This window comes from Lissotriton helveticus, chromosome 12, assembly GCF_964261635.1.
Source record: "Lissotriton helveticus chromosome 12, aLisHel1.1, whole genome shotgun sequence".
Taxonomy (NCBI): domain Eukaryota; kingdom Metazoa; phylum Chordata; class Amphibia; order Caudata; family Salamandridae; genus Lissotriton; species Lissotriton helveticus.
Genome location: NC_136073.1, coordinates 141,463,200 through 141,488,218, shown reverse-complemented (window position 1 = coordinate 141,488,218; position 25,019 = coordinate 141,463,200). Strand labels below are relative to the sequence as shown.

General features: G+C 45.3%; 1 protein-coding gene across 1 annotated transcript in view; it reads left to right on the top strand.

Moving 5' to 3' along the window:
* The window catches only part of LOC144799722 (hydroperoxide isomerase ALOXE3-like), a 446,013-nt gene that overhangs the window by 404,673 nt on the left and 16,321 nt on the right, over positions 1 to 25,019 (top strand). Inside the window, exons 11-13 of the mRNA XM_078671234.1 lie at positions 17,565 to 17,686; positions 18,501 to 18,601; positions 19,447 to 19,617. Of these exons, the coding sequence (XP_078527360.1) occupies positions 17,565 to 17,686; positions 18,501 to 18,601; positions 19,447 to 19,617 (394 nt within the window). The remainder of the gene's footprint in view (positions 1 to 17,564; positions 17,687 to 18,500; positions 18,602 to 19,446; positions 19,618 to 25,019) is intronic.

Below are 25,019 nucleotides of genomic sequence, written 5' to 3'. Positions count from 1 at the left end.
CCTATCCTGGCATCCCCTTGGTTTACGCTTAGCTTGTGGCAATGAATACATTTTGATAAAATCCTATAGCCAACAGGACCACAGAAAGCCTCCTGAGACCCTTCTGAAACACGACAAAATAATTTTGCAAGATTAAAGTATGACATGCTGTAGCGCATTCTTTCTAGCTTTCTCTGCCACGGAGCAGGGCCATGTGCCCGCTACACAGAAAAAAGCAAGTTCTAGCCTTTCTTCTTCAACTTTTTCATTAACCAGCTAAACCTCTGCAAATTAATCTGGAGGTGGCACCTTTGGGTACTCAGTCATGTGTATTAACCCCATCCGCGCTAAGCGTTTTACCGCTCTGCGCTAAAGATTTGCAATTACCGGGTTACATGACGAGCTCAGCTCGTCATGAGCGTACGACAGGCGTGGAAGGGGTTAAGGTGCTAGATCTGGATCGCATACCACGCTACCTCTATCATAGGACATAATTGGCCCCATATTAGAATGCAACTCATGCGCAAGGTTGGATTTTTTTTGTGGGGCGAAAACTCACAAGAAAAAACAGACACAGCTGGATACATGTCAAGCACCTCCTGCGCTTACCAAATCTAGACTGGTCAGCTTTATGGTCTGAAAGGAAAATGAGCTTGCAGCAAACTTGTTAAAGTGCTCTTATGTTAAATTAGTTTAACTTCAGATGGAGGTTGAAAGCAGGGGGTAGTTAAGGCATTTTATTTGAGGGCTTCCAGGATCCTTTCCCATTGGATCTCTTCTAACAGCTGGTTCAGAATTGCTGCAATGCTCTCAGGCCTGGGACTCGTCACTCAGGGTTTCACTTCACAGTTCACTTCATGCGTATGAAGTGAACTGTGAAGTGAAACACCGAGTGACAAGTCCAAGTCCTGCCCTCAGCAATCATTCCTTCCGGCGTGGGCCACAGGCACTTGATTATGTGCAAGTACAATGCCACTGCCTGGGACAGGACAGGAGCAAGCTTGAAGAAGGACAGGGGCCAGTGCAGGGCCTTTAGCTTTACCCCAGATGTCATGTGGAGCCTAGCGGGAGCCGGAGCTACCACGCCGGTGGCCGTCACGCCATGCAACCCATGACGCTCAAGAAAAAAAAAGCAGCGTTAGTAATGGCTTCTACTTGCGGTTACTGGTGGTGTTGGGCAGCCGGGCACTGGCCTGCCTGCCTGCCTTTTTTTGATAAGCATTTCACACAAAAAATGCCGCCCCACCTTATTTGTTAGCTCTTACTGATAAGCAACACATCAATCCTAATTAGATATGTTCGGTATATTTATTTTTACCTTTTCTTCAAGTACCTTTTGAAAACAATTTTTGGTTTTATGTCAGAGTAAAAACACAGCACATAAACTGTATACAAACAACAATTTGACCATAACATTTACCAAAAAACAGAAGACATTACTACATAAAAATACAATCACTATACACAACATAGCATATATATCTATTTCCACTTGTTCCAAAGGGCAAGTCACAATTCCTCGCCTAAATGACCATCAATGATTTGAAATGTAAGGAACAATAATGGACAAAATCACAGTTAGAAGGAGATATCAAGACACATCAATTCTATGGGTCAATAGTTATTAATATTTTTTAGTTTCCATCTCCTCTTTGCCGACGCGTTTCGAACTCCATACAGCTGTTATGGGTTCTCCTCAGGGCCTTGTCACTTCTATCTGCATGTGTGTAAGGAAAAAAGAACACTGTTTCAGTGTCTATTCCCATAGCCTCATGTTAACATACCGCTTATACCACCTTTAAAATCCATGTTACCTTAACTGTAGCCAGCCGTAGTTATCCTATATCTGGGTCTTTAGTCTTTAGAGCTGCAATTCTAAGGGACATTCAGAAATCCCGTTTAGTATCAGTGTCACTAATCACCCTGCGGTTACTTTTAGCAAAAACACTACCAGACATACCTTTAGTTTAGCTTGAAGGTACGTATGCGGGCATCTCCCTATGATGCGGTGATGTTTTGACCTAGGAGGAAGGCCAAATCAATTTTCACTAGAAAGCTTGGGTCAAATCTCAACCGTATTGGGTAGCTTATTAGCGCCTTCATACCTGATGGAGGACACCGCGGGCCTCGGGGACGGCTTAAATTAGTGTCACAACTTTCATCTAGAAAGATCAGTCTCCCAATATGCGCAACGCGCACTTGTTCCCGTGTGTGTTCACACTCCGGTTCCTTATGTGCCCCGCACACTTTTATCCGTCTTTGTTTGCTCCGGTTCAAGGGCTGTTTAAAAGATAAACCAGAGCCTGCCGCACATCCCTACCCCGCAGAACAAAATCCATCCCCCTGCCCAATCAGAGTCCCGCCCACCGGCAAGGGACACCTTTACAAAAGCATATTCAAAATGCGCATTGTGACTGCCATGACTGAATCACTGTGTGGATCTGATCACATTGGATTCATTCGTGGATTAAATATATCATGAGTTGGAGGGTCTGGACCAGTATGTGATGCGATGAGTCAGTGAGGTAATTACCCGGAAACGACCAGCACAAATTAAGCACTGTCTAGCGCACTCATCTGTCGTGCAATTACCCATTCGGACTTGAACCATTCGTGAGGCATAGGATCTATGGAGAATACGGAGCTGGACAAGCCTAAAGCGTGCCTTAATAGCTACTTCTCTGGGGCTCTGTAAGGCTTTGGCCCAGTCATCGACCTCGAGTAGGACCACATCCGATTCCCAGGCCTCTCACAGCGGGCCCATGCAGTCTGGGGAGTTGTTCACAAGTTTTTTTTATATGTGAGGGATATTGCTTTGTCAATCATGGGGTCTAGGAGGAGACGGTCCTCAAGTGGTAAATACTCCGGTATCGGAGTCCCATCCTTCAGATGACAATGAAGCTCATGGCGCAGCTGGTGATATTCAAATGTATTCCCCCCTCCCCATTTGGAACCCCTTCTGCTAGATATCAAAGTCTGTCATTTTATCTCCCTTCCAGACATCCCCCAATAGGTCAATCTCAGCAAGGCTCCATTTCCGAAAGCCCTTCAATCGCTTCAGTTCCCCCAGGTAATCTCCCTCTCATAGAGGGGTCTGATCCATGAGTTTAGCCCCCCATCCTGGCATCATGCTTGCCTTATGCTACAAGTCAATAACTGTTCGAGTATGTACCGGGAGGAGTGAATTACCTCTCCCCCTCGGATACAGCCCTGCCAAATAGCTTCTGTTTAGCATTACTAGTTGGTCCACTCTATTCTCCGGCTCCTCGAGCGGCCAGAAAACCCATCCGTTAATATTGACGAGTTGGGAGGCCCAATAATATTTTCTAAGATCAGTAACAGCCAGTCCTCCGTCATACACTCCTCTCTGGAGTTTTCGAAGCACAATCCTGGGGCTGCCACTCCCCCCCCCCCCTCCACCCACAGCAGTGTACGCTGTTCGGACTCAACCGAACGGACGAATGCCTCCTGTATCCGGCACGGGGTATTCTGAACCACATACAGTAAACATGAGAGGGCCATCATCTTAAAATAAAACACTCTGCCAGCAAGGGAGACATGTAGCCATCTCCAGTGAGTAATTTCGTCTCTCAGGCAAGCTTATTGTGCCTGCACATTTAGTCGCAAGAACTCATCCTCCGATTTTGTTATCCATATACTCCCAGATATTTAAACATCTCTTTACGGACCAGCTCCAAGCATACCGACGTCAGTGGTGGGAGCTCTCCCATCAATCAGAACACTAGGGATTTATCCCAATTGACACAGTATCCAGAATATGTGCCGAAAAACTGTATTATATGGATAATTCGGTGGAACGTTTGTCGTGGTCTGTGGGCATACAACAGAATATCGTCCGCATATGAAGATATGTGCTCTTCAAAGCCTCCCCCGAGATCAATGCCTCTTACCAGTGGGTCCCCTGTATCCAGACCGCTAATAGTTCCAATGCTAACACAAATAGCATCGGTGACAACGGGCATCCCTGCAGCGTGCCCCGATGAAGCATGAAAGCTCGGGATATATTCCCGTTGACACAAATTCGTGCCATTGGAGTGGTATATAATCCACTGCTGTAGATTGGGGCCCATCCCGACGTCATCTAGGACAGCGAATAGGTATGCCAATTTGATTCTGTCAAAGGCCATCTTCGCATTGAGTGACAGGTGGGCGGCAGGCACATCTATCTGATTTTGCGTCATATGTATTACGCCATAAAGATGTCGCAGATTAAGCCTGGTGCTCCTATCTGGCATGAAGCTAGAATGATCTGGATGGATTAAGGATTGAATAACCCGACTCAATCGATTTGTGATAACTTTGGCCAATACTTTGGCTTCAAAGTTCAAGAGAGAGATACGCCTATAGGAGCTACAGAGATCATTTTCCTTTATTGAGGATGACCACTATGGTCACCATCCTCACATCCTTCAGGTGTTGGCCTTCATCTCTTGCACGCAGGAACATATTAAGCATATGCGGGGCAAGTTTGCCCGCCACACATTTATATATTTCTGTGGGGAGCCCATTTCGGCCCGCCGCTTTCCCGGACTGTGGGTCCCATATGCATTTTCTACTTCCTCTGTGGTGAAGTCCGAGTCTAGCATCCCAAGCATCTGCAACGTCATATATTTTAGCACTTCATAGGACTCTTCCACCCCTGCATAGTCTGTGATTGGTATATATTCCCATAGTACTCAGCAAAGACATCCGCTAATTCTGCACCTGTACCTCCCCATACACCATTTTCTGTTCTAATTTTGGAGACCCAGTTATGACTCCTAGCCTTCTTGTCAAGCCAAGCAGTCAGCTTGTTGGCCTTATCTCCCAAGTCGTAAATCTTTCTCTGTGTGGCTAACGCATGTGTGCAAGCAGCGTTTTCTTCTAAGTCTCTGAGTTCTTTTTGCTTAAGCCTGAGTATGTGTGTGTGTCCGGTGTCTCCCACTGAGTCGGGGCCAATTACCAGTTTGAGAGTTGGGATTGTGGCACCTCCAAAAGTCCGTCAGCCCTTATGCTCCCATGAATGTGTGCAAAGTTCGGAGATCCCGAACCCCAGGGGAATTTACATCCCTATCCATGTCCGGGGACATTGTATCATTCATATCCCCCCAAGAATCAGGTCCCCTGCGGCGGTGCAAGTAGTAGCTTACTAAGGTTGGGGAGTGTAGTACTATGCAGTCGTAGGGGTATGTACACTGAGCAAGTATTCACCACCTGTCCCTCCCACTTCCCAGACAGGGCAATGAATCGTCCAAAGGGGTCGCACCAGGTACGATGCACAACAAAAGGTACCGAATTTTTAATAAGTATGGCGGTACTCCTAGAGATCGTGGTGAAGCCGGCGTGTGCATGGAGTGTATAGCCAAAGCGATTAAGTGCCAAATACTTAGTGCCTTGGAGATGTGTGTCTTATATGCACACTATGTCCGGGGAGTGCCTACGCAAGAGAGAATTGTCAGTTTTATAGCTTGTCATGCAGCCATTTGGGAACCCTATGTGTCCCTCCCCTCCTCCTTCGCCACAACCCCCGATCAGGGCCCCTCCCCCCTCGAGTGACATGTGAAGCGTATTGCCTCAAGTCTCGATCCACAGCAATGTTTCTGAAGCAAAAACAACCCAACAAACAATAGGAAAACCCTTAACAGAACCCCACCCTGCTAACCTGCCTTGTAGGTCTGTACCTACCTACATCCCCAATAGCAGAGCGCCTGTCGCCCTAATGAACAAGGAACTAGTTTAGGCCTGCTAGTCACCACCACCCGATAGTACCCACCCTGGGCCTGCAATTTCAGCAAACCACCCATAGGACGGCTGGAGCATACACAACACTGGCCAGTCTGGCCAGGTCCCGGGCTTCAGTGCCAATTGAGCATGAGCATTAGCCCCTGGCTAGAAAGGAGAATCTATACTTTGAGTCCTGCACATACCATGTAACAGACCACTGAGATGAGTCCAGTCCCTCACTTCCCGGAGTATCTCGCTTCACTCATGGCGCTCCCGGCCCGGGAGATCCTGGATCTGGACTCTGACCGTGCCCCCTCTTTGCGTGGACTCAGAGACTCGAGATTACGGTAGCGACTCCCATGCCAGTCCATCTCATTTTGCCATCTGTGTGACCGGGGCGGACCCCATCCAGCCATTGTTGGACCTCCACAGGTGACGTGAAGAGCCAGAATTTGTCACCCTCTATTACCTTAAGCTTGGACGGGAAAAACAATGTATTTGAGTCCTTTCTCCCTAAGGGCACATTTCACCCCATCAAATGTGCCCCTCTCCTGCTGCACTTTCAGAGTAAAATCTGGGAAGAACCGAACTGTTGCGTTCTCATAGGCGAGGTCACCTCTCACTCTGGCCATCTGCAAAATTGCATCCTGGTCTCAGAAGTTTAGGCTACACACTATAATTGTCTATGGGGGGGCCCAGGCTTCGGCTTAGGGATCGGAACTCTGTGCGCCCTCTCCACATAAAATAGAGGGGACAATCTCTTGGGCTTCAGGTGGTTTAAAATACGATCTTCAATGAAGGGGTCCATAATGGGAGCCTCCACTCTGGCGCTCCCACCACCCAAATGTTATTACAGCAGTCCCCCCCTTCCTGATCATCCAGCTGCAACACGATCAGCTTATGTTGGTGTGCCAGTTTTTGCTGCATTCTTCCAGCTTGGACGCCGCCGACTGGAGCTCCCCTATGTTTTCCTCGGTCACTGTAACCCCCTGCAAGATTTTCCGCATGTCCGCCCTCATTAAGTTCATCTCAATTGCAGCCTTGTCGATTTTCATTTCCAGGTTTGTACCCACTGATTGAATCGCCGTCATGATTGAACTAAGGGATGTCTCATCTCCGGCCGGTTTGTCACCATACACCCCCTCTTTGGAATTCAGCTGTCGAGGGACAGCATATTTATCCAGTTTGTTAGATTGGACTGTGGTCGGGCCCATTTTGGTTTAGTCATAGCAGAGATCACTCTGGTTGGTGACGAGAGTTACTTTCTCACCCCACCAGGTCACTTCGTGTCACCACTCTGGCTTGCCACTACCCTCCTGGCATCACAGGCACACTGTCCAGGGACGATGTCTCTCCTCCTTCTTATGTCACAAAGCGATCTGCCTGCAGCTCTCACGAACACAAAGAAGGAATGGGTGCAGTAGAGGAATGCAGTCACCCCCGGATGTTGCTTTGGCTGACTATTGTCACCATCGAGACCCCCACTGGATCCGTACTGGTTTATTTAATTTTCCTATGGGTAGAAGAATGAACCAACCTTTACCAGCCGTGGTAGCGGTAAAATAGAGGGCTCGTAGGTGTGCCTATGTCTCTCCTCAATCCGTCCTTTGAAGGCCCCTGTCCACCACACTGTGCCTGGCCTCACCTCATCAGTCTGCTGCAACGTAGTTCACGACCCACAATTTGAGGGGCCCCCAGATGCTTCACCCCAGTCCGGGCCTCACAATGCGGATAATAAGTTGAAGCTGTTCCGGATCTGACGGACCAGTTACGAGCGTGTCTGAATCCCTGGCCCCACTTTGGCACTGAACAGGGGAGGGGGCCCCCAGATGTCACTGCTCGGCACCCCGTACTCCAATGCAGGGTCCATTCACTGTCACCTCCCACTCGGCTGCGCAGATACGGGTCCACGGGCACCACATAGCGACCACCCGCAGGGGACAATCCAGCCGGCTTCATGCTATAAGGGGCGCTTCATTGGTGTTACATGGACTGACCTGTCCCGGGACCTCATCCCATGGCTGACGAGTTCAGCACCAGCCGCAGGCCGTTGATCCCGGATCTCGAGTAGCGAGGATCCCAAGCCGCTCGCTCAGCATGCGTGCTGGCAGATCACGCGACTCCGCCCCTTCTCCATTCAGAGCTCATCCCTGTACTCTGGAAGGGCCCGTCTTTGTTGCAATCAGGGCACTGCAGCACCGGGACCAATAGACACCCCGACCGCTGCAGAACTTTGCCGGGGGAGCAGCACCGATTAAATCCATCCTCCAGCTGCAGGATAAGTGGCAGATATGTCGGGCTTTATCGCTGGCCTAGACGGACCTGAAGAGTTAGGCAGCCACACCCTCCCATCTTCGACCTTTATATGGAACCACTTTCTGTCATTCTGAACCTTGCTAACATTCATTATCACATGTATGCGGATGACACACAATTGTACCTGAAGATCTTCTTTTGATCTCCCCCCCCCCAAATCACTCCGATCTACTGGGCAAATAAGCTTGAACTCTCTGGGTCTGGTCGGAACTTTAGAAGTATGTCGACCCTACTCTTGAAACCACCAAGATTCAAAAAGAATAATTCTTACAATCTTACTTTCTCCAGTCTGGCTCCAAGAATCTTGAACTCCCTGCTTTAAGAGATCAGATCCAATCCTTCCACAGTATCTTTCAAGAAACTTGTCAAACTGCTACACTTGAACGCACTAAATAGCATCAACTGACTCTCATGTTCTTGTTTTGTTAATATTTTGATTCTTATTGTAATACACGAGTTCGCTTTATTGTATGCTGGTATGTTAAACGGTTTTCGTGCTCAAGGACACCTCTAATACCCCCAACTGTTAACTGTCTCTGTTTCCCACTCTGTTGTAACCTCACTTACTGTCCCATTCAGTTTGTTACACTTGTTTCTTACCATTTCTGTACAGCGCTCTGATACCTGTATGGGTCTTGTTCGTACTTTATAAAACTTTTCAAATAAAAATAAATACCCAAATATATGAGAAGTGTTTTATTACCATACGGTCCTTTTTGGGATAAAGAGTGTGTGTCCTTGGATATAGGTTAATGTATGGATTGGCGACTGCCAGTCTGTATAAGTTAAAAACAGCATAAGCACTTTCTTGCCCATCTGCACTTAAGGATCAGCCTACAGATCATAATTAGAGGTTCATAGCTGGATATATGGTGAGGAGTAACCCTAAGGGTCAACTCCATCTATGTACCACTCTTGTGGTAGCTCATACTGTATTACTAATAGGGACTCAAGTAACCAAAACCTAGTGGTACCCAGGGGTCAGAGAAGGTGAGTAAGAGACGGTGGCGGGGGCCAAGGAAGTTTTTGAGAAGTCCTTGAGATGTGCTATGTTGGAAATAGTTATATCTGTGCGTAACTTGTATACTAAGTTTGTCATATTAAGGAACCTCTGCAAAAAATTTTGGTTCAGATTGTTAGCACTTGTACACTTTATATTTCACCCTACACGGCACTTTAGATTACTGCTATAGCACTTTTTCTTACTTGAAATGGGCAACCAAGATAGTCTCTATGCATATGGCACTTTTGCTATTCTGCTCTATATCTATATACCTAAGAAGTGTTCTACAACCACATGACCCTTTTGGGAGCTAAAATGTGTGATTTCGGATATAAGCTAATGTATCGATTGGCAGGTGCAGTCTGTATAAGTCATAAACAGCCCAAGCACTTTTTCATCAAACTGTCAGCACTTTAATATGCTATAGGGAGGTTCATGAAGGTGATATTTTTCATCACAGGGGGTTGTAAGTGTGTGGTTTGGTGCCAGGTCAAGGCATCAAAAAAATGTTGGGTGGGCCGAAGAGGGGAGTTAAGGGCCATTCCCCTCTTTGGTTGGGTCAGGGGCGGGGGGTTGTAAGGGGGGTGTGCGGGTAAAAAGGAGCAAGATGAGCAGATCAGAAATGGGTAAGGTTCAAGAGCAAAATGAGAGAAGGGTGTGAGGTGGCAGTTGTGGTAAATTTGGAGTGTTAGGATATGGATCCATTTTATCCAGCACAGAACAACACGGAAATACTAAGGAGAATAAATAAAGTTAAGGGTAGATGAGCATTCTTTTTTGTGAATGTGTATTGTCTACATTTAAGGAATGGCACAGAGGATGAAAATAATGTTATTCAATGTAAATGGACTTTTAAATGTCCGAAAAAGTGGGGCATTGTTAAATTGTTTAGGTTCCTTTTCTCCTGAGGTAATATTTCTACAAGAAACGCATCTTAAGTCTAACTCTCCTAAACTGTCATTGCCAAGAAAATATTCAGAAGCATATTTTACATCAGTTAATATGGCGGTACGGGGAGTTGGTATTCTGTTTTCGAGTTGCTTGGATTGGGAGGTGAAAGAAGTGATCCGCAATGATGAAGCAACATGGATCTGGATTAAGTTTAAAGTTGCTGGGATCTTTTTCAATTTTTTGAACTACGCTGGGCCCATATTTGATGAGGTTAAAACCTTAGAACAGATTTATGATACGTTAATAAATGCAAAAGGCAGCATAGTTATGGGGTGGTATTTTAACTTTATACAAGACATACGATTAAATTACTCAAATAAAGCTAAGCAACAGTTCAAACCAAAGACCTTGAAATGTATAAAAATTTTGAAGGAAGATTTTACCCTAATAGATCCCTGGTGCGCATATCACCCATGTACTAACACCACGTATGCCATTACAACGCAGGTATTACTACACGATGTAATGACAACGACACACCATTACATCTCATACTTTTACCACAACTATGCTTTTACCACGCATGCCATTACAACGCAAAGGCATGCGTGGTAAAGCTATAGTCGCGGTAAAAGTTTGCAAGGTAAGTGACTGCCCTACCCCTACACAACCCTCTCCCGACCCCCAGTCCAATCCCTACAATAACACTACACTACCCTGAACAACCCCCTGACACTACCCTAAACAAAACACTACACAACCACTACAACACTACCCTAAACCCTAAAACACTACACAAACAGTACCCTAAAACACTACACAAACACTACCCTTAACCCTAAAGCACTACACTACACAAACACTACAACACTACCCATAAACCTAAAACACTACACAAACATTACAACACTACCGTAAACCCTAAAAGGCTACACTGCAACACTTCCCTAAACCCTAAAACACTGCACTACAACACTACCCTAAAACACTACACTACACAAACACTACAACAATACCCTAAACCCTAAAACACTACACTACACTACCCTAAAACACTACATTACACAAAGACTACATCACTACCCTAAACCCTAAAACACTACAATTCAACACTACCCAAACCCTAAAACACTACACTAAAACACTACCCTAAACCCTTAAACACTACACTACACAAACACTACAACACTACCCTAAAACACTACTCTACAACACTACCCTAAACCCTAAAACACTACACCACACAAACACTACACTACCCTAAACCCTAAAACACTACACTACAACACTACCCTAAAACACTGCACTACAACACTACCCTAAACCCTAAAACACTACACTGCAACACTACCCTAAACCCCTACACTACACAAACACTACAACACTATCCTAAACCCTAAAACACTACAGTACACAAACACTACAACATTACCCTAAACCTCCCACTACCCACACTACTCCCACCCCTACATTGCCCCAAACCCTAAAACACTACGACACTACAGCACTACCCTAAAAAACACACTACCCACACTACTCCCAACCCTACACTACCCCAACCCTAAAACACTACAACACTACCCTAAAGCATCCACTACACACACTACTCCCATCCCTACACTACCCCAAGCACAATCACCCTTACCTCTCTTTCCTCTGGGTTCCTCTCTAGCGACACCTTCTCTTCTCCCGTGTCCTGCATCCTGCTTCACGGCGGTGCATGTCATTGTGAGGAAATGGAAAAGCCCAAGTTTCGTCTCAACGAGGTGAATCGGCATTAGATCGCATGCGTTGTAACAGCGCATGCGATGTAATGGTACGCATAGTAACGGTACGCGTAGTTACATCTCATGCGTTGTAACGCATGCGATGTAATGGCAACGCAGAGTAAAATACGTGTTGTGATTCCTGTTTCCCAAAATGGAGAGGTCAAGTGGATGGGTATATATATTTTTTACATGCCCTACTTTACAAAACCTTTTGGAGGAGGCCTTCAAGTTTATTAGTGACTAGCAGCCCGTCCCGACGTTGTCCGGGTATGAATTGCTGCCGGCCAGTAGTATATTGTTTTGTAGGATTTCGTTTTGATAGCATTTCTTATCTGTGACAGGCCTGTGAAACGCTCCGATTCACAGTGCACTGCTGATGCACTTAAGAGTGCGCGTTCAGTAGTGTGTGAACGCGATTTTCCCTACTTTATTTTTCCTTGCAATATTATATAGCTCGAACTCGAGAACATGGCATGAGCACAATTTACATTACAGAAGAACACATTCATTTGTGGTAGGCACGGGGAGACAAAGCGATTTGCCTGGAATCACAGGATGTTGAGCTGATGCCGAGATTCGAACGCAGCTCCCCAGCTCTAAAGTTCGCAATTCTAGAACATGTGGCGGGAGGTGTGTCTAAAAGTGTATGTCGGTGCTGGCCATCAATTAGAGAGACCTGTGCATTTTTAAAATGGGTGGTGAAAAAATATGAGTATGTTGCTGGAGATGTGGGCCGCCGTGCCACTAATGTACTTACCGGGGGAGGGTAAACACCCATTATTCCGCAACTTTATTTCCACATACCATCACTCCACATACTTTCATTACGAAAGTACCATGACTCCGCAATGCCATTATAACGCATGGCATTACATTTTATATGCTTTTACCACGCATACATTTACAACGAAATTCGTTGTAAATGCATGAATGGTAAAAGCATGTTTTTTTAATGTTTGGATAAGGTAAGTATGGGTATAGGGGTATATGTGTTGGGGTACTGAGGTATATGTTTTGGGGTGTTTGGGTATTTTAAGGGTTCAGATATAGTTTTGGGTTATGGGGTACAGGGGTAGTTTTAGGGTTTAGGGATAGGTATGGGTTTTGGGGTACAGGGGTATTTTTAGGGTTGAGGGCTAGGTTTGGGTTTTGGGGTATAGGGGTATTTTTAGGGTTCAGGGGTAGGTTTGGGTTTTGGGGTACAGGGGTATTTTAAGGGTTCAGGGCTAGGTTTGGTTTTTGGGGTACAGGTGTATTTTTAGGGTTCAGGTCTAGGTTTGGGTTTTAGGGTACAGGGGTATTTTAGGGTTCAGGAGTAGGTTTGGGTTTTGGGGTACAGGGTTATTTTTAGGGTTCAGGGCTAGGTTTGGGTGTTGGGGTACAGGGGTATTTTTAGGGTTCAGGGCTAAGTTTGGCTTTTGGGGTACAGGGGTATTTTAAGGGTTCAAGGCTAGGTTTGGGTTTTGGGGTACAGGTGTATTTTAGGGTTCAGGGGTGGTTTTGGCATACAGTGGTATTTTTAGGGTTCAGGGCTAGGTTTGGGTTTTGGGGTACATGGTTATTTTTAGGGTTCAGGGGTAGGTTTGGGTTTTGAGTTACAGGGATATTTATAGGGTTCAGGGCTAGGTTTTGGGTTTTGGGGTCCAGGGGTATTTTTAGGGTTTAGGGATAGGTTTGGGTTTTGGGGTACAGGGTATATTTATAGGGTTAAGATGGGTTAGTGTTTACAGGTGTTGGGGTATTTTAAGGAGTAAGGGTGGGTTATGATTATGGGGTGCAGGGGTATTTAAAGGGAGCAGGGTGGGATTAGCACTCGATATGAGACATGGCATGAAGGGCGGAACGTACCACACGCCCCCAGCGTTTGTCACGCCCCCAGCACAACACAGACACGCCCACAAGGGACTACTTTGCTGACACGTTCTTTTACCTTTTAAATGTATATGGTGGGCGTCTGCATAGCCTATGTCCTTCTGCTACAACTGCCCTTTCTAACGCTGTATTGGGTGTTGTGATTGGTGCTGTGGTTCCTGAGATTACCCGCCTCAAAGGTTTGGGCTCTCTCTTTATTATATTAGTATAGATTGCATAGCTGGGCCTATTCTTCCATCCATCTGGGTGGTCCTATTTGGCATTTGCAAGGCAGGACCACAGATATAAAAATACCAACAACATTGTATCTCCTCTGCAGTAGCGGTAGCTAGGTCCTTGTTACGGCAGAATTGGAGATCATCTAACGTACCAACAATGGGGCAGAGGCTTGCCAAGTTGGACAGGACTTATCTGTTTGAGGAGGAATGTGCAAAGAGAGTAGGGGCACTCCATAGATTTAAGGCTACGTGAGCAGGATACTCTTCTGTTTCTTCCTCAATATGAGTATGGCAATTTACTGCTACTGGTGAAAAAGGCCAACGGTGTTTTATGGCATATTTATTGCAACTGTTTTTTAGGGTATTTGATGCACTATGTGTTTTGATAAAAAGTTTTAAGGTGATGCAATTATTTGTAATATGAATTTCCCTGTATGTGGTGCTAAATTAACTTAAGGATTATGCTTTGTGAATTGTTTTATCTGATCCATACTTGCGGTTTGCACATTACTGTATTTCTTTCTCCTGTGACCTGTCTCTTTTTCTTGCTCAATAAAAAAAATATATATAAAAAAAGAATATCATCTTTATTGATTTGACGCATGGCACTTGGCACTTTGGAACTTTCTTGCATTTAATGCTTCTCATATTGCACTCCCTTTTTCTAGAGACCCTATGTCTCATGTTCTGAGTGATTTTACCCCAAGGCCTTTTTAATGTGGGTTTATGGTATCTATCTTCTGTTCACATTTGATGGATCTGTAAAGATTTTAGTTAACCATGCAATATATTTTTAATTAATTAAAAAACTGGTTGTCAATGTGAGCAGTGCAGAAGTGGGAACATAACGCACACAGCAAGCTCGCGCACACAAAATAATGAATTACTCTATATGAATACTAAAACCTTAGCCATATTCATATTAAGGAAATGTATTCAAGCACACATACCATGTTAATAAACTTGCCAGGGCATGTTAGATATATCATAAATATAATGGCCTATAGAGGCACATTTGAGTTCCAACATCACAAAACCCCAAGCATTTGTGTTCTGCTGCTCACTCTGAGTTGTTCTGGAGTATGGCTCCTTCATTGCTCTTTATGGCAAACTGTTTTTTTTATTATCACAATGTATCTTTGTAGATTCCCCAATTTGTAATTGCCCTAATAAAATGTTTCTAGGTTAGCCACTGGACTTATCTTTCAACTAGACCTCCTTTTTGTGTTTAAAGTCTGTCACATTTTCCAAGATCCATTGAGAAACTGATAACTTTTTTGGGCATAAATGTGATATTGAGCAACTGTTCTCCCACATTGTATATGCACTATGATTTCATGGGCCATGCAGCTGTACAAACCCTGGCTTCTGCACCTAGGAGGGAGGGGGGGTGTTAAGCTACCCCTTTGTCCCTCAGAACTGAAGGAACATCAGATGTTGAAACCCTACCAGTCCTCACACCATGAGAATGTATTCATGCTTTGCCAAGATTACTGTTTGTGATTGTACAAAGCTTAACATACTAAATCAGCTGTCTGCACACGTCTGACTCGGCTATTTCAATGTATGTCAATGTAGTTCATACATTATATAAAGATTGCACCAGCTGCATCTGGCAGAGCATACTTGGAAGCTGACTGCTTACTATCTCTCAAGCTTTAGTTTAAATAAACAGACCCCCACAACGGTGTTTGTTTGCCGTCTACCATTCACAGACAAGTATAACTGATTTGTGCATGGCCAGGATAGGTTTGAAGAGCAGCAACGGATGTGAGCTTCGACAAGATGCATGGAAGAATGAGCTAATGTACCTTGCACAATTCAGTAAACCATTCCATAAGGGATTCAATCTCAAAATAGTTCCCCTGAAAATGTTTTGTGAACTGCATAGTCATTACTTGTATTACCCTGCATGGTTAGGATATAAATCATCATTTGCCCTAACCTTGAGTAAGTACTGCTTACACCATAAAGAGAGCACTAGCAGTCCCTTCAGTAGAACGTGTGTGCATGCCAAATGTTATATGATACAGATATTTTTGTGTGGAGCAAGCAGCTACTCCCAGCCAGACCAGTTGAAACTGTCCTTTGAAGGATGTGGCTGAGTTGTGGGGATGGTGATGTTGTAACGCAGCACTCTTAAACCTTGGATATATTGGATCACTGGGTTTTCTGGAGTTCATAGACAGATGGCAGCAAACTGATGTGAAGGGCCAGTCTTGGGTGCAATCCCAGGCTGCCTAGTTTCATATGGGTGCACAGGGAACTGATCTAGTGAACTGCTTTAATCATTTTATTTGTTCCGGGCTGCTGGCAGCTGTTGAATCCTTTCAGGCTCTTCATGAATCTTGCTCCAGTCTCCCTTCATATTCCTTTCTTCCCATCACCTTTCCTTTTCCCGCCCCTCTCACCCCGACCCTCACCCGGCCTCTCAGCACGTATTTGGCCCTGATGGAAACATGCTTGGGTATGGTATGAATGACCGAGGACATTGGGAATTATGTGATCACACAGACAGGTCACTTCTCTGAGGTAATCAGCAGGGACCTGATATGTGAAAAAAAGGGTTGCCTGCTGAGATCACCAGCAGCACCCTGGAGGGGACATTGAAGAGGATCAAGAGAGATGCCAAATTTGGTTACACCCATGGCTCTAGCTGAGCAATGTCCAGCTCTCTGATGTAACAAAGTTCCACAAAACACACCAAGTCCTGTAAGTGCCAAAATATATATCTGTGGCCCTTTCCCTTTATGAATGTAAAAAAACGGTTTCTTGGGAAATAGGCAGTGGTCTGGGGAATGCTTCCAACCCTTAAACAAACTTTTCAAAAAAAGATGTATTTTATGTAAAGGCAATCAGATATATGTTGGGCTGCTGACCCTTGCAGGCTACCATCCCGGTGGGTGCCACCAATTGGAATGTGTTGTATTTTGCGATCTACCTCATTAATCATGAGGTAGGCAACATTATGACACAATTGAAACTTTATTAACCAACCTATTAAAGGCTGCTTGATAAGGCTGTGGACAGATAGTGAGTGGCAATGCCCTGAAGAGCACAACAAAGAGACAATCCCATTCTTTCTGCTTGCACAGAAAGTTCCCTCAAGCACTTGAAAAATGAAAGCCATTTCTTCTGAGAAATGGGTGGTTGAATGATTTTCCTGTGCAATGCAACACTGGTTGAACTTGTAAGATGCATGAATCAATGTAGTGAGCATAGAACATGAACAGAGATTGACACTGAATTCTCAGTCATGTTGCCTTCAAAGGGGAAACAACCCATAGTGTACATTAGCACTCAACATGAAATGGTGGCTCTTCTGAGATGATCTTGTTATGCTAGGTTCCTATGGATACAGTGGGAGCCCTTAGGATAGAGGAATAGGCTGGGTGGATCTGTGTGACCTAGCCCCGAAGGAAATAAGACATCTGAACCAGTAAAGAACTGTATCCCCACTACCTGTCCCAGTCTCAGTCCCTTTCCATTAGGTAGGAGCGCACTGCAACATCCTGAGGTGCAAAACAGCTGAATTGATTCCAGAGTAGATGCAGGAGGAATGGGGAAATTGGCTCCCCAAGCCTTTGAGGTAAATCTCATCAGTAAGCCTAAATGACCCCCTTGCATGTAGATGATCCATGTCAAACTAGTGTAAACTCATGCAGAATAAATGTTAGATGAGCAATGCTTGCTTTTCCTGTAGTAAAAGATACTGCTTCATCTTCCTTGGCCTAGAAGTAGTCCATGTGGTCATTCACAAATTGACACTACTCCATTTTCTGTTGCTCTTAGTTATGTGTCTGGCATTGTTGACTGCTACTATAAGAGTGACGAGAACATCCAGACGGATCCAGAACTTCAAGCGTGGGTATGGGAGATTTTCAGAAAAGGCTTCCTGAAGAGGAAATCCTCAGGTACAATTGGCTGAACTTCTTGCCAAGACTTTGTTGCTCGTCTTCCCCATGACATTCTTCTCACTGATTGTAGCTTGACATTCGTTCCACATGAAATTCAACATGATTGTGAAATCTAAAAGATCTAGAAACATTTTTGCTTGAATTGTCATCTAAAGTTCAGCAACAAAAAGTTTAAACTCTCTTTAGAACATTATACTGCTGAGAGTTCCATTGATGACAAAGAAGTGGCTCAGGGCTTATAATGGCTGGTATTAGCCTTCTGCTCCGAGTGTCCAATGATTGTCTTTCTATATATCTCTTTTTAACTTAAAACATTCTACCCTCAGAGGGTGCAGTGTTCTAATAGCCTTGTAGCCCTTCTGCCACAGGCTTCACCAGTTTTTAAAGGCCATCTCCCTCATGTTCTGGCCTTTTAACTAGTATTACCCTTGGCAGCAGGCTACAAGGCTATATTGAAATATAGGATGAATTTGGACCATTTCAGTGAATACTGCAATGATAATATTTGTTTTGGAACTCAAGCTTATCTATAGTGCTGTACTGTTTTTCAGTGCACTATGACTTGGAAGATACTTCCTTCCGACAATGCCCAGAATGCCACCGAATTTTAGCACACTATTGTGAACCCGTTGAAACTTTGCCAAAACTAAATATCCCACAGGCATACAATTTAATGCACAAAACTACAAACCTACCATTATGCCACTAAGCTGTCTCTGAAGATACACACATGTGGCCCATGGGACACAGGATCTGACACAGTTAAACATCTTATGAGTTATCATATATTTTTCTGGTATTGTCCAGACAGGAGTCCCGTCCAAGCTACACACCCACTCTGAACTGATCAAGTATCTGACTATGGTGATTTTCACAAGTTCCGCTCAGCATGCTGCTGTCAACAGTGGGCAGGTAATTGTAAATATGCTTCTATTACTGTAGGTGGTGGGGGAAAATAACCATGGGAATGTAATGGTTTAGAAAACTGATCTTTGCTATCCACATCTAAAAAAACATAAATGTGCAGGAGAACAAGCACAGCTAGGGTATCAGTACTCTGCTGTATTGAGGCTAGGTTTGCACTATATAAAAAATACATATATATTTCATTATAAGAGAGCAGTAGGTCAAATTGTAAATCTGTGAACTTAGGAGTTCACCTGAGGAGTTCCAGAGATTTCCTAGAGAGCATTGCTCTTGGTGAAAAGGTTACATTTATCATATATCTGAAAGTCTTCACTAATGTGTCTGGTGCACCCTTCAATAGTTAAATTCCAAATCAGAAAGGAGACCAGAGGGGCAGCGTTTACACATGGTGAGCCATCATTTTCCCCAGTGATTGCCAGTAATCAAGCAGCACTTTGAAATATAGCATCGTACCTGCTGAGAAATAGAAGACTCAAGTGGGCGAATTAACTTTCCTATAATTTTGGAAGTACCCTTTGATCAGTGATTATTTACAGCATCCCTTGGTTTGTGAAAATGCTTTGTATATAAGCTCCATCTGATATTCTGACTCCTGATTGAAACACATACTGTTCCAACCTTCTCTCCAATGGTGATTTGATACCTAACAAATAAAGTTTTCCTGCCTAAATTCTTGTTTCTATCTAACAGTGACATTTTGTGATGTAGCATATGCTGTTTTTTCAAATGACAACATTGGATCTCTTAGCAAAATATGAGAATACATAATAAAAATGATTACAACTTTCAGCTGTTGCTTTTTCTTTCTTGTTGGTCTTGTGCCAATATAGTTTGATTTCATTTCCTGGATGCCAAACAGTCCCAGCACAATGCGGCAACCGCCCCCCAAGACCAAAGGCAAAGCAACAATGAAAAGTGTCCTTGAGGTCCTGCCCAAGGTGGGCACTACTGCCTCCACAATGGTAACTGTCAGGCTCCTGAGTAACGAGCCTGGGGACACGGTAAGCAACCTATTCTCTCCTTATATACCAAGAGTTCCACATTTTGGGGAAACAGCACCTCCATGCATATAAAGCACCTGTAAAAATAAGACAGGGCAATAACTATGGCACATTTAACTTATAAATAATACAGCATAACATTACATAAGATAAGAAAGGCCTCATACTCAAATTATACAAGATGGTTTATCAAACCCACATAGAGCTGTGAATCAAACACAAGTCAGCTCATTTTCATTTGCATGCATTAGTCTGTTGGCTCCGATTACATTTTGGCCAGATTTGTTCAAGTCTTTTGATGGAATGGGTGCCCCTTACCTTGGCCTGGGCTAGCTCTGACTCAAATACTTATCGGATAGCAGCCCACCACTCTACTGTCCTTGGGGGTAAAGGGGAGGCCATACTCTGGCAATACAGAGTCTAGCATAGACATTCATCTGTCTCAGACTAACATCAGATTCCATTTTGTAACACAGCATGATCTCCTTATGTGTATCCAAGGCAATGAGTTAAAAGTTGAGTCACCCCTATCCAGAAATCTTGTTAATAAGGGCAAGTGGCAAAGGTGTTCGGGCTGGACTGTTCCCATGAGGCACAGGGTCAAGGCTGATTTGCATATGGCCATGTCTGAATTGGGGTGGTGTGGTGAGCAAAAAAACGATGGATTTAGGCCCAGATCTCTGTACTGGGGTGAATGTATGACATTGTTCTGCATTCTGTCCATCAACTGTTGTTTTTGCATTTGTCACCCCGAGTGGGGCGGGTATGCTCAGACATGAGTCCCGTGCTCTCCACACCACTGGATCCCCTCGCACCCAGAAACCATAACATTTTTAGCCGACCTCTCCACCTTGGGCCTTGAAATAAGGGCCCTACACATATAGGAGGCCATACATTGGACATACTCTTTTCCAACTGTTCCAATATACGGTGTTATCCGGCTACCCAAATAAGTTGGTCTGACCACTATTTAGTGGAATTCTCCTTATTGGGAGTACTTAAACCCTCCCATAAGCCTCCGCTCCCACCAATTGGGCGACGACAGTGGCACAAAATAACAGTAGAAGAGCTACAGAGGGTATGGAAGAGACCTATCTTCACTGAGATAGATAGTGTGGACTCGGCTCTTTCCAAACTTACTGACTCCCTCATAAAGGCAGCAGATACACTGGCACCATTAAAATTGCATAAACAACATCCCACCTCTAAGCAAGAAATATGGTATACCGAAGCACTTAGAGTAGAGAAACAGGGATGTAGAAAGATTGAGAAGAAATGGAGGAAAACCCGAACTCAGGAGAATAAAAAGGCACACCAAGAGGCCCAATCGAATTACTATAAGAATATTAGGATGGCAAGGAAAAATAGTCTTATCCAGCAACTTGATGAAGCAGACAATTCCTCTAAAGAACTTTATAAAATACTACAGACCTTCGTAAAACCGACAGCCTGTGAAAGTTCGGATGAGTTCTATCAGTCTCTTTGTGACGACATCGCTCTGTTTTTTTAGAACAAAATAAACACGATCTATGATAAAATCATGACAGCCTCCAGTTATACGAACAGTTTTTCTGACCCACTCAAATCATCCAAATCTGGGGACCACTCATTTACCATTTTCCCATCAATTAATGATACTGATTTCTTCAATCTTATCAGTCACATAAAATCTGGGTCTCCGGATGACTTTCGACCCGCCAAAATGATTGCCTCCCTGAGTACTTTGATTGGACCTGAGGTCAAATCTATATTAAACCTCTCTCTCAAGGAAGGGCGGGTACGTATGGAGTGGAAGAAAGCGGTGGTGAACCCTATTCGTAAGAACACGGCACACCCATGGACGGATCTTTCCAACCTCCGACCCATCTCCCTCTTGCCATATTCTAGCAAGATGGCCGAGAAGCATGTGAACACCTGTCTGTCAAAATACATTGAGGCAGCGGGGGTCTGGACTCCTCTCAATCGGGGTTTAGACCCAATCACAGCACCAAATCTGCCCTCCTCTCAGTGACCGATACGATCCGGATGGCACTAGATGGAGGGGGCTCGATGATTCTGGTGCTGTTAGATTTGTCCGCTGCCTTCGACATGGTGTCACATGAGATTCTTCTCGGCCGCCTGCGGGAGGTGGGCATAGGGGGTGTAGCTCTGTCCTGGGTAGAGAGTTTTCTCACAGGCCGCTCACAAGGCGTCAGATTGGGCTCCCTTCAATCCATCTCTAGGGAGCTCACCAAGGGAGTGCCACAAGGCTCATGTCTAAGCCCTACACTATTTAATGTGTATGTGGCCCCCTTGGCTGGCATTGTGAGAGAATATGGGTTCACTCCGGTGTCCTATGCTGACGACACCTAGCTTCTGTTCCCTTTCCAGTCCCTCACCCCATCAATAAGAAAATCTTTTGCGGATGGTATGAGGGCGGTCTCAAACTGGATGGCCACAAACTGCCTTCAGTGCAATGTGGGCAAAACAGAGGTGATGTTATTCAGAGAGGCCCCGCTTCTATGGTCCCCAGAATGGTGGCCTTTAGATCTTGGGCCAGTGCCGAGTCCAAAACAAACCGTTAAAAATCTTGGAGTGCGTCTGGATCAGGCACTGGTGCTTCAAGAACATGCCAATCAAGTTGCAGGTTTGTGTTTCCATACCATCGGACTGCTGCGACGCGTTTTCCCTTTCCTGCCTGATTATCACCGTAAGACTCTGGTCCAGACCTTGGTGGTCAGCAGACTGGACTACTGCAATGGCCTGCTCATCGCGGCCAATGAGGAACAACTAAATCGCTTGCAAGTGGTCCAGAACACCACCCCAAGACTGGTGCTCAATGTTTTGCCCAGGACTCCCTCCCGCCCGCTTTTGGACAGCCTTCATTGGCTGCCTGTTCGGCAGCGGGTTAAATACAAAATCTGTTGTACCATACACAAATGCCTTTTTGGGGCAGGCCCCAAGTACTTAATGGACAAGTTCATCTATTATAGTCCTGGACGTTCCTTGCGTTCAAGTAATCAGCAACTGCTTCAGGTCCCTAGGATTAAGAGGGTAAGACAGGGAGGGCGCGCCCTCTCCTATAAAGGTCCTGTTCTCTGGAATTCACTTCCACTTGCCCTAAAGACTAACTCAAATTTCCAATCCTTCAGGAAGCTCCTTAAAACCCATCTTTATTCGACCTCATAATCTGCTGGTAGTTTAATTATTCAGTTATCAGTCTAACACCTGTACCAATGCGCAAGCGCGGAGATACCCCTCCGGGGGTCGAATCCTGCGCTATATAAGAAAATAAATAAATAAATAAATAGGAAGACATGGCTTGGCAGTTCGGGCTGGACTGTTCCCATGAGGCACAGGGTCAAGGCTGATTTGCATATGGCCATGTCTGAATTGGGGTGGTGTGGTGAGCAAATAAACGATGGATTTAGGCCCAGATCTCTGTACTGGGATGAATGTATGACATTGTTCTGCATTCTGTCCATCAACTGTTGTTTTTGCATTTGTCACCCCGAGTGGGACGGGTATGCTCAGACGTGAGTCCCGTGCTCTCCACACCACTGGAGTCAAGCTATCCTGGCTGAAGACGGCTGATAGCCAGAAACCAGTCCTAGGATGCTTGATTCCGGTCCAAGGAAGACATGGCTTGGCAGTTCGGGCTGGACTGTTCCCATGAGGCACAGGGTCAAGGCTGATTTGCATATGGTCATGTCTGAATTGGGGTGGTGTGGTGAGCAGAAAAACTATGGATTTATGCCCAGATCTCTGTACTAGGACGAATGTATGACATTGTTCTGCATTCTGTCCATCAACTGTTGTTTTTGCATTTGTCACCCCGAGTGGGACGGGTATGCTCAGACGTGAGTCCCGTGCTCTCCACACCACTGGAGTCAAGCTATCCTGGCTGAAGACGGCTGATAGCCAGAAACCGGTCCTAGGATGCTTGATTCAGGTCCAAGGAAGACATGGCTTGGCAGTTTGGGCTGGACTGTTCCCATGAGGCACAGGGTCAAGGCTGATTTGCATATGGCCATGTCTGAATTGGGGTGGTGTGGTGAGCAAAAAAACGATGGATTTAGACCCAGGTCTCTGTACTGGGGTGAATGTATGACATTGTTCTGCATTCTGTCCATCAACTGTTGTTTTTGCATTTGTCACCCCGAGTGGGACGGGTATGCTCAGACGTGAGTCCCGTGCTCTCCACACCACTGGAGTCAAGCTATCCTGGCTGAAGACGGCTGATAGCCAGAAACCGGTCCTAGGATGCTTGATTCAGGTCCAAGGAAGACATGGCTTGGCAGTTTGGGCTGGACTGTTCCCATGAGGCACAGGGTCAAGGCTGATTTGCATATGGCCATGTCTGAATTGGGGTGGTGTGGTGAGCAAAAAAACGATGGATTTAGACCCAGGTCTCTGTACTGGGGTGAATGTATGACATTGTTCTGCATTCTGACCATCAACTGTTGTTTTTGCATTTGTCACCCCGAGTGGGACGGGTATGCTCAGACGTGAGTCCCGTGCTCTCCACACCACTGGAGTCAAGCTATCCTGGCTGAAGACGGCTGATAGCCAGAAACCGGTCCTAGGATGCTTGATTCCAGTCCAAGGAAGACATGGCTTGGCAGTTCGGGCTGGACTGTTCCCATGAGGCACAGGGTCAAGGCTGATTTGCATATGGCCATGTCTGAATTGGGGTGGTGTGGTGAGCAAAAAAACGATGGATTTAGGCCCAGATCTCTGTACTGGGATGAATGTATGACATTGTTCTGCATTCTGTCCATCAACTGTTGTTTTTGCATTTGTCACCCCGAGTGGGACGGGTATGCTCAGACGTGAGTCCCGTGCTCTCCACACCACTGGAGTCAAGCTATCCTGGCTGAAGACGGCTGATAGCCAGAAACCGGTCCTAGGATGCTTGATTCAGGTCCAAGGAAGACATGGCTTGGCAGTTTGGGCTGGACTGTTCCCATGAGGCACAGGGTCAAGGCTGATTTGCATATGGCCATGTCTGAATTGGGGTGGTGTGGTGAGCAAAAAAACGATGGATTTAGACCCAGGTCTCTGTACTGGGGTGAATGTATGACATTGTTCTGCATTCTGACCATCAACTGTTGTTTTTGCATTTGTCACCCCAAGTGGGACGGGCATGCTCAGACGTGAGTCCCATGCTCTCCACACCACTGGAGTCAAGCTATCCTGGCTGAATATGGCTGATAGCCAGAAACCGTTCCTAGGATGCTTGATTCCGGTCCAAGGAAGACATGGCTTGGCAGTTCGGGCTGGACTGTTCCCATGAGGCACAGGGTCAAGGCTGATTTGCACATGGCCATGTCTGAACTGGGGTTGTGTGGTGACCAATAAAACAATGGGTTTAGGTCCAGATCTCTGTACTGGGGTGAATGTATGACATTGTTCTGCATTCT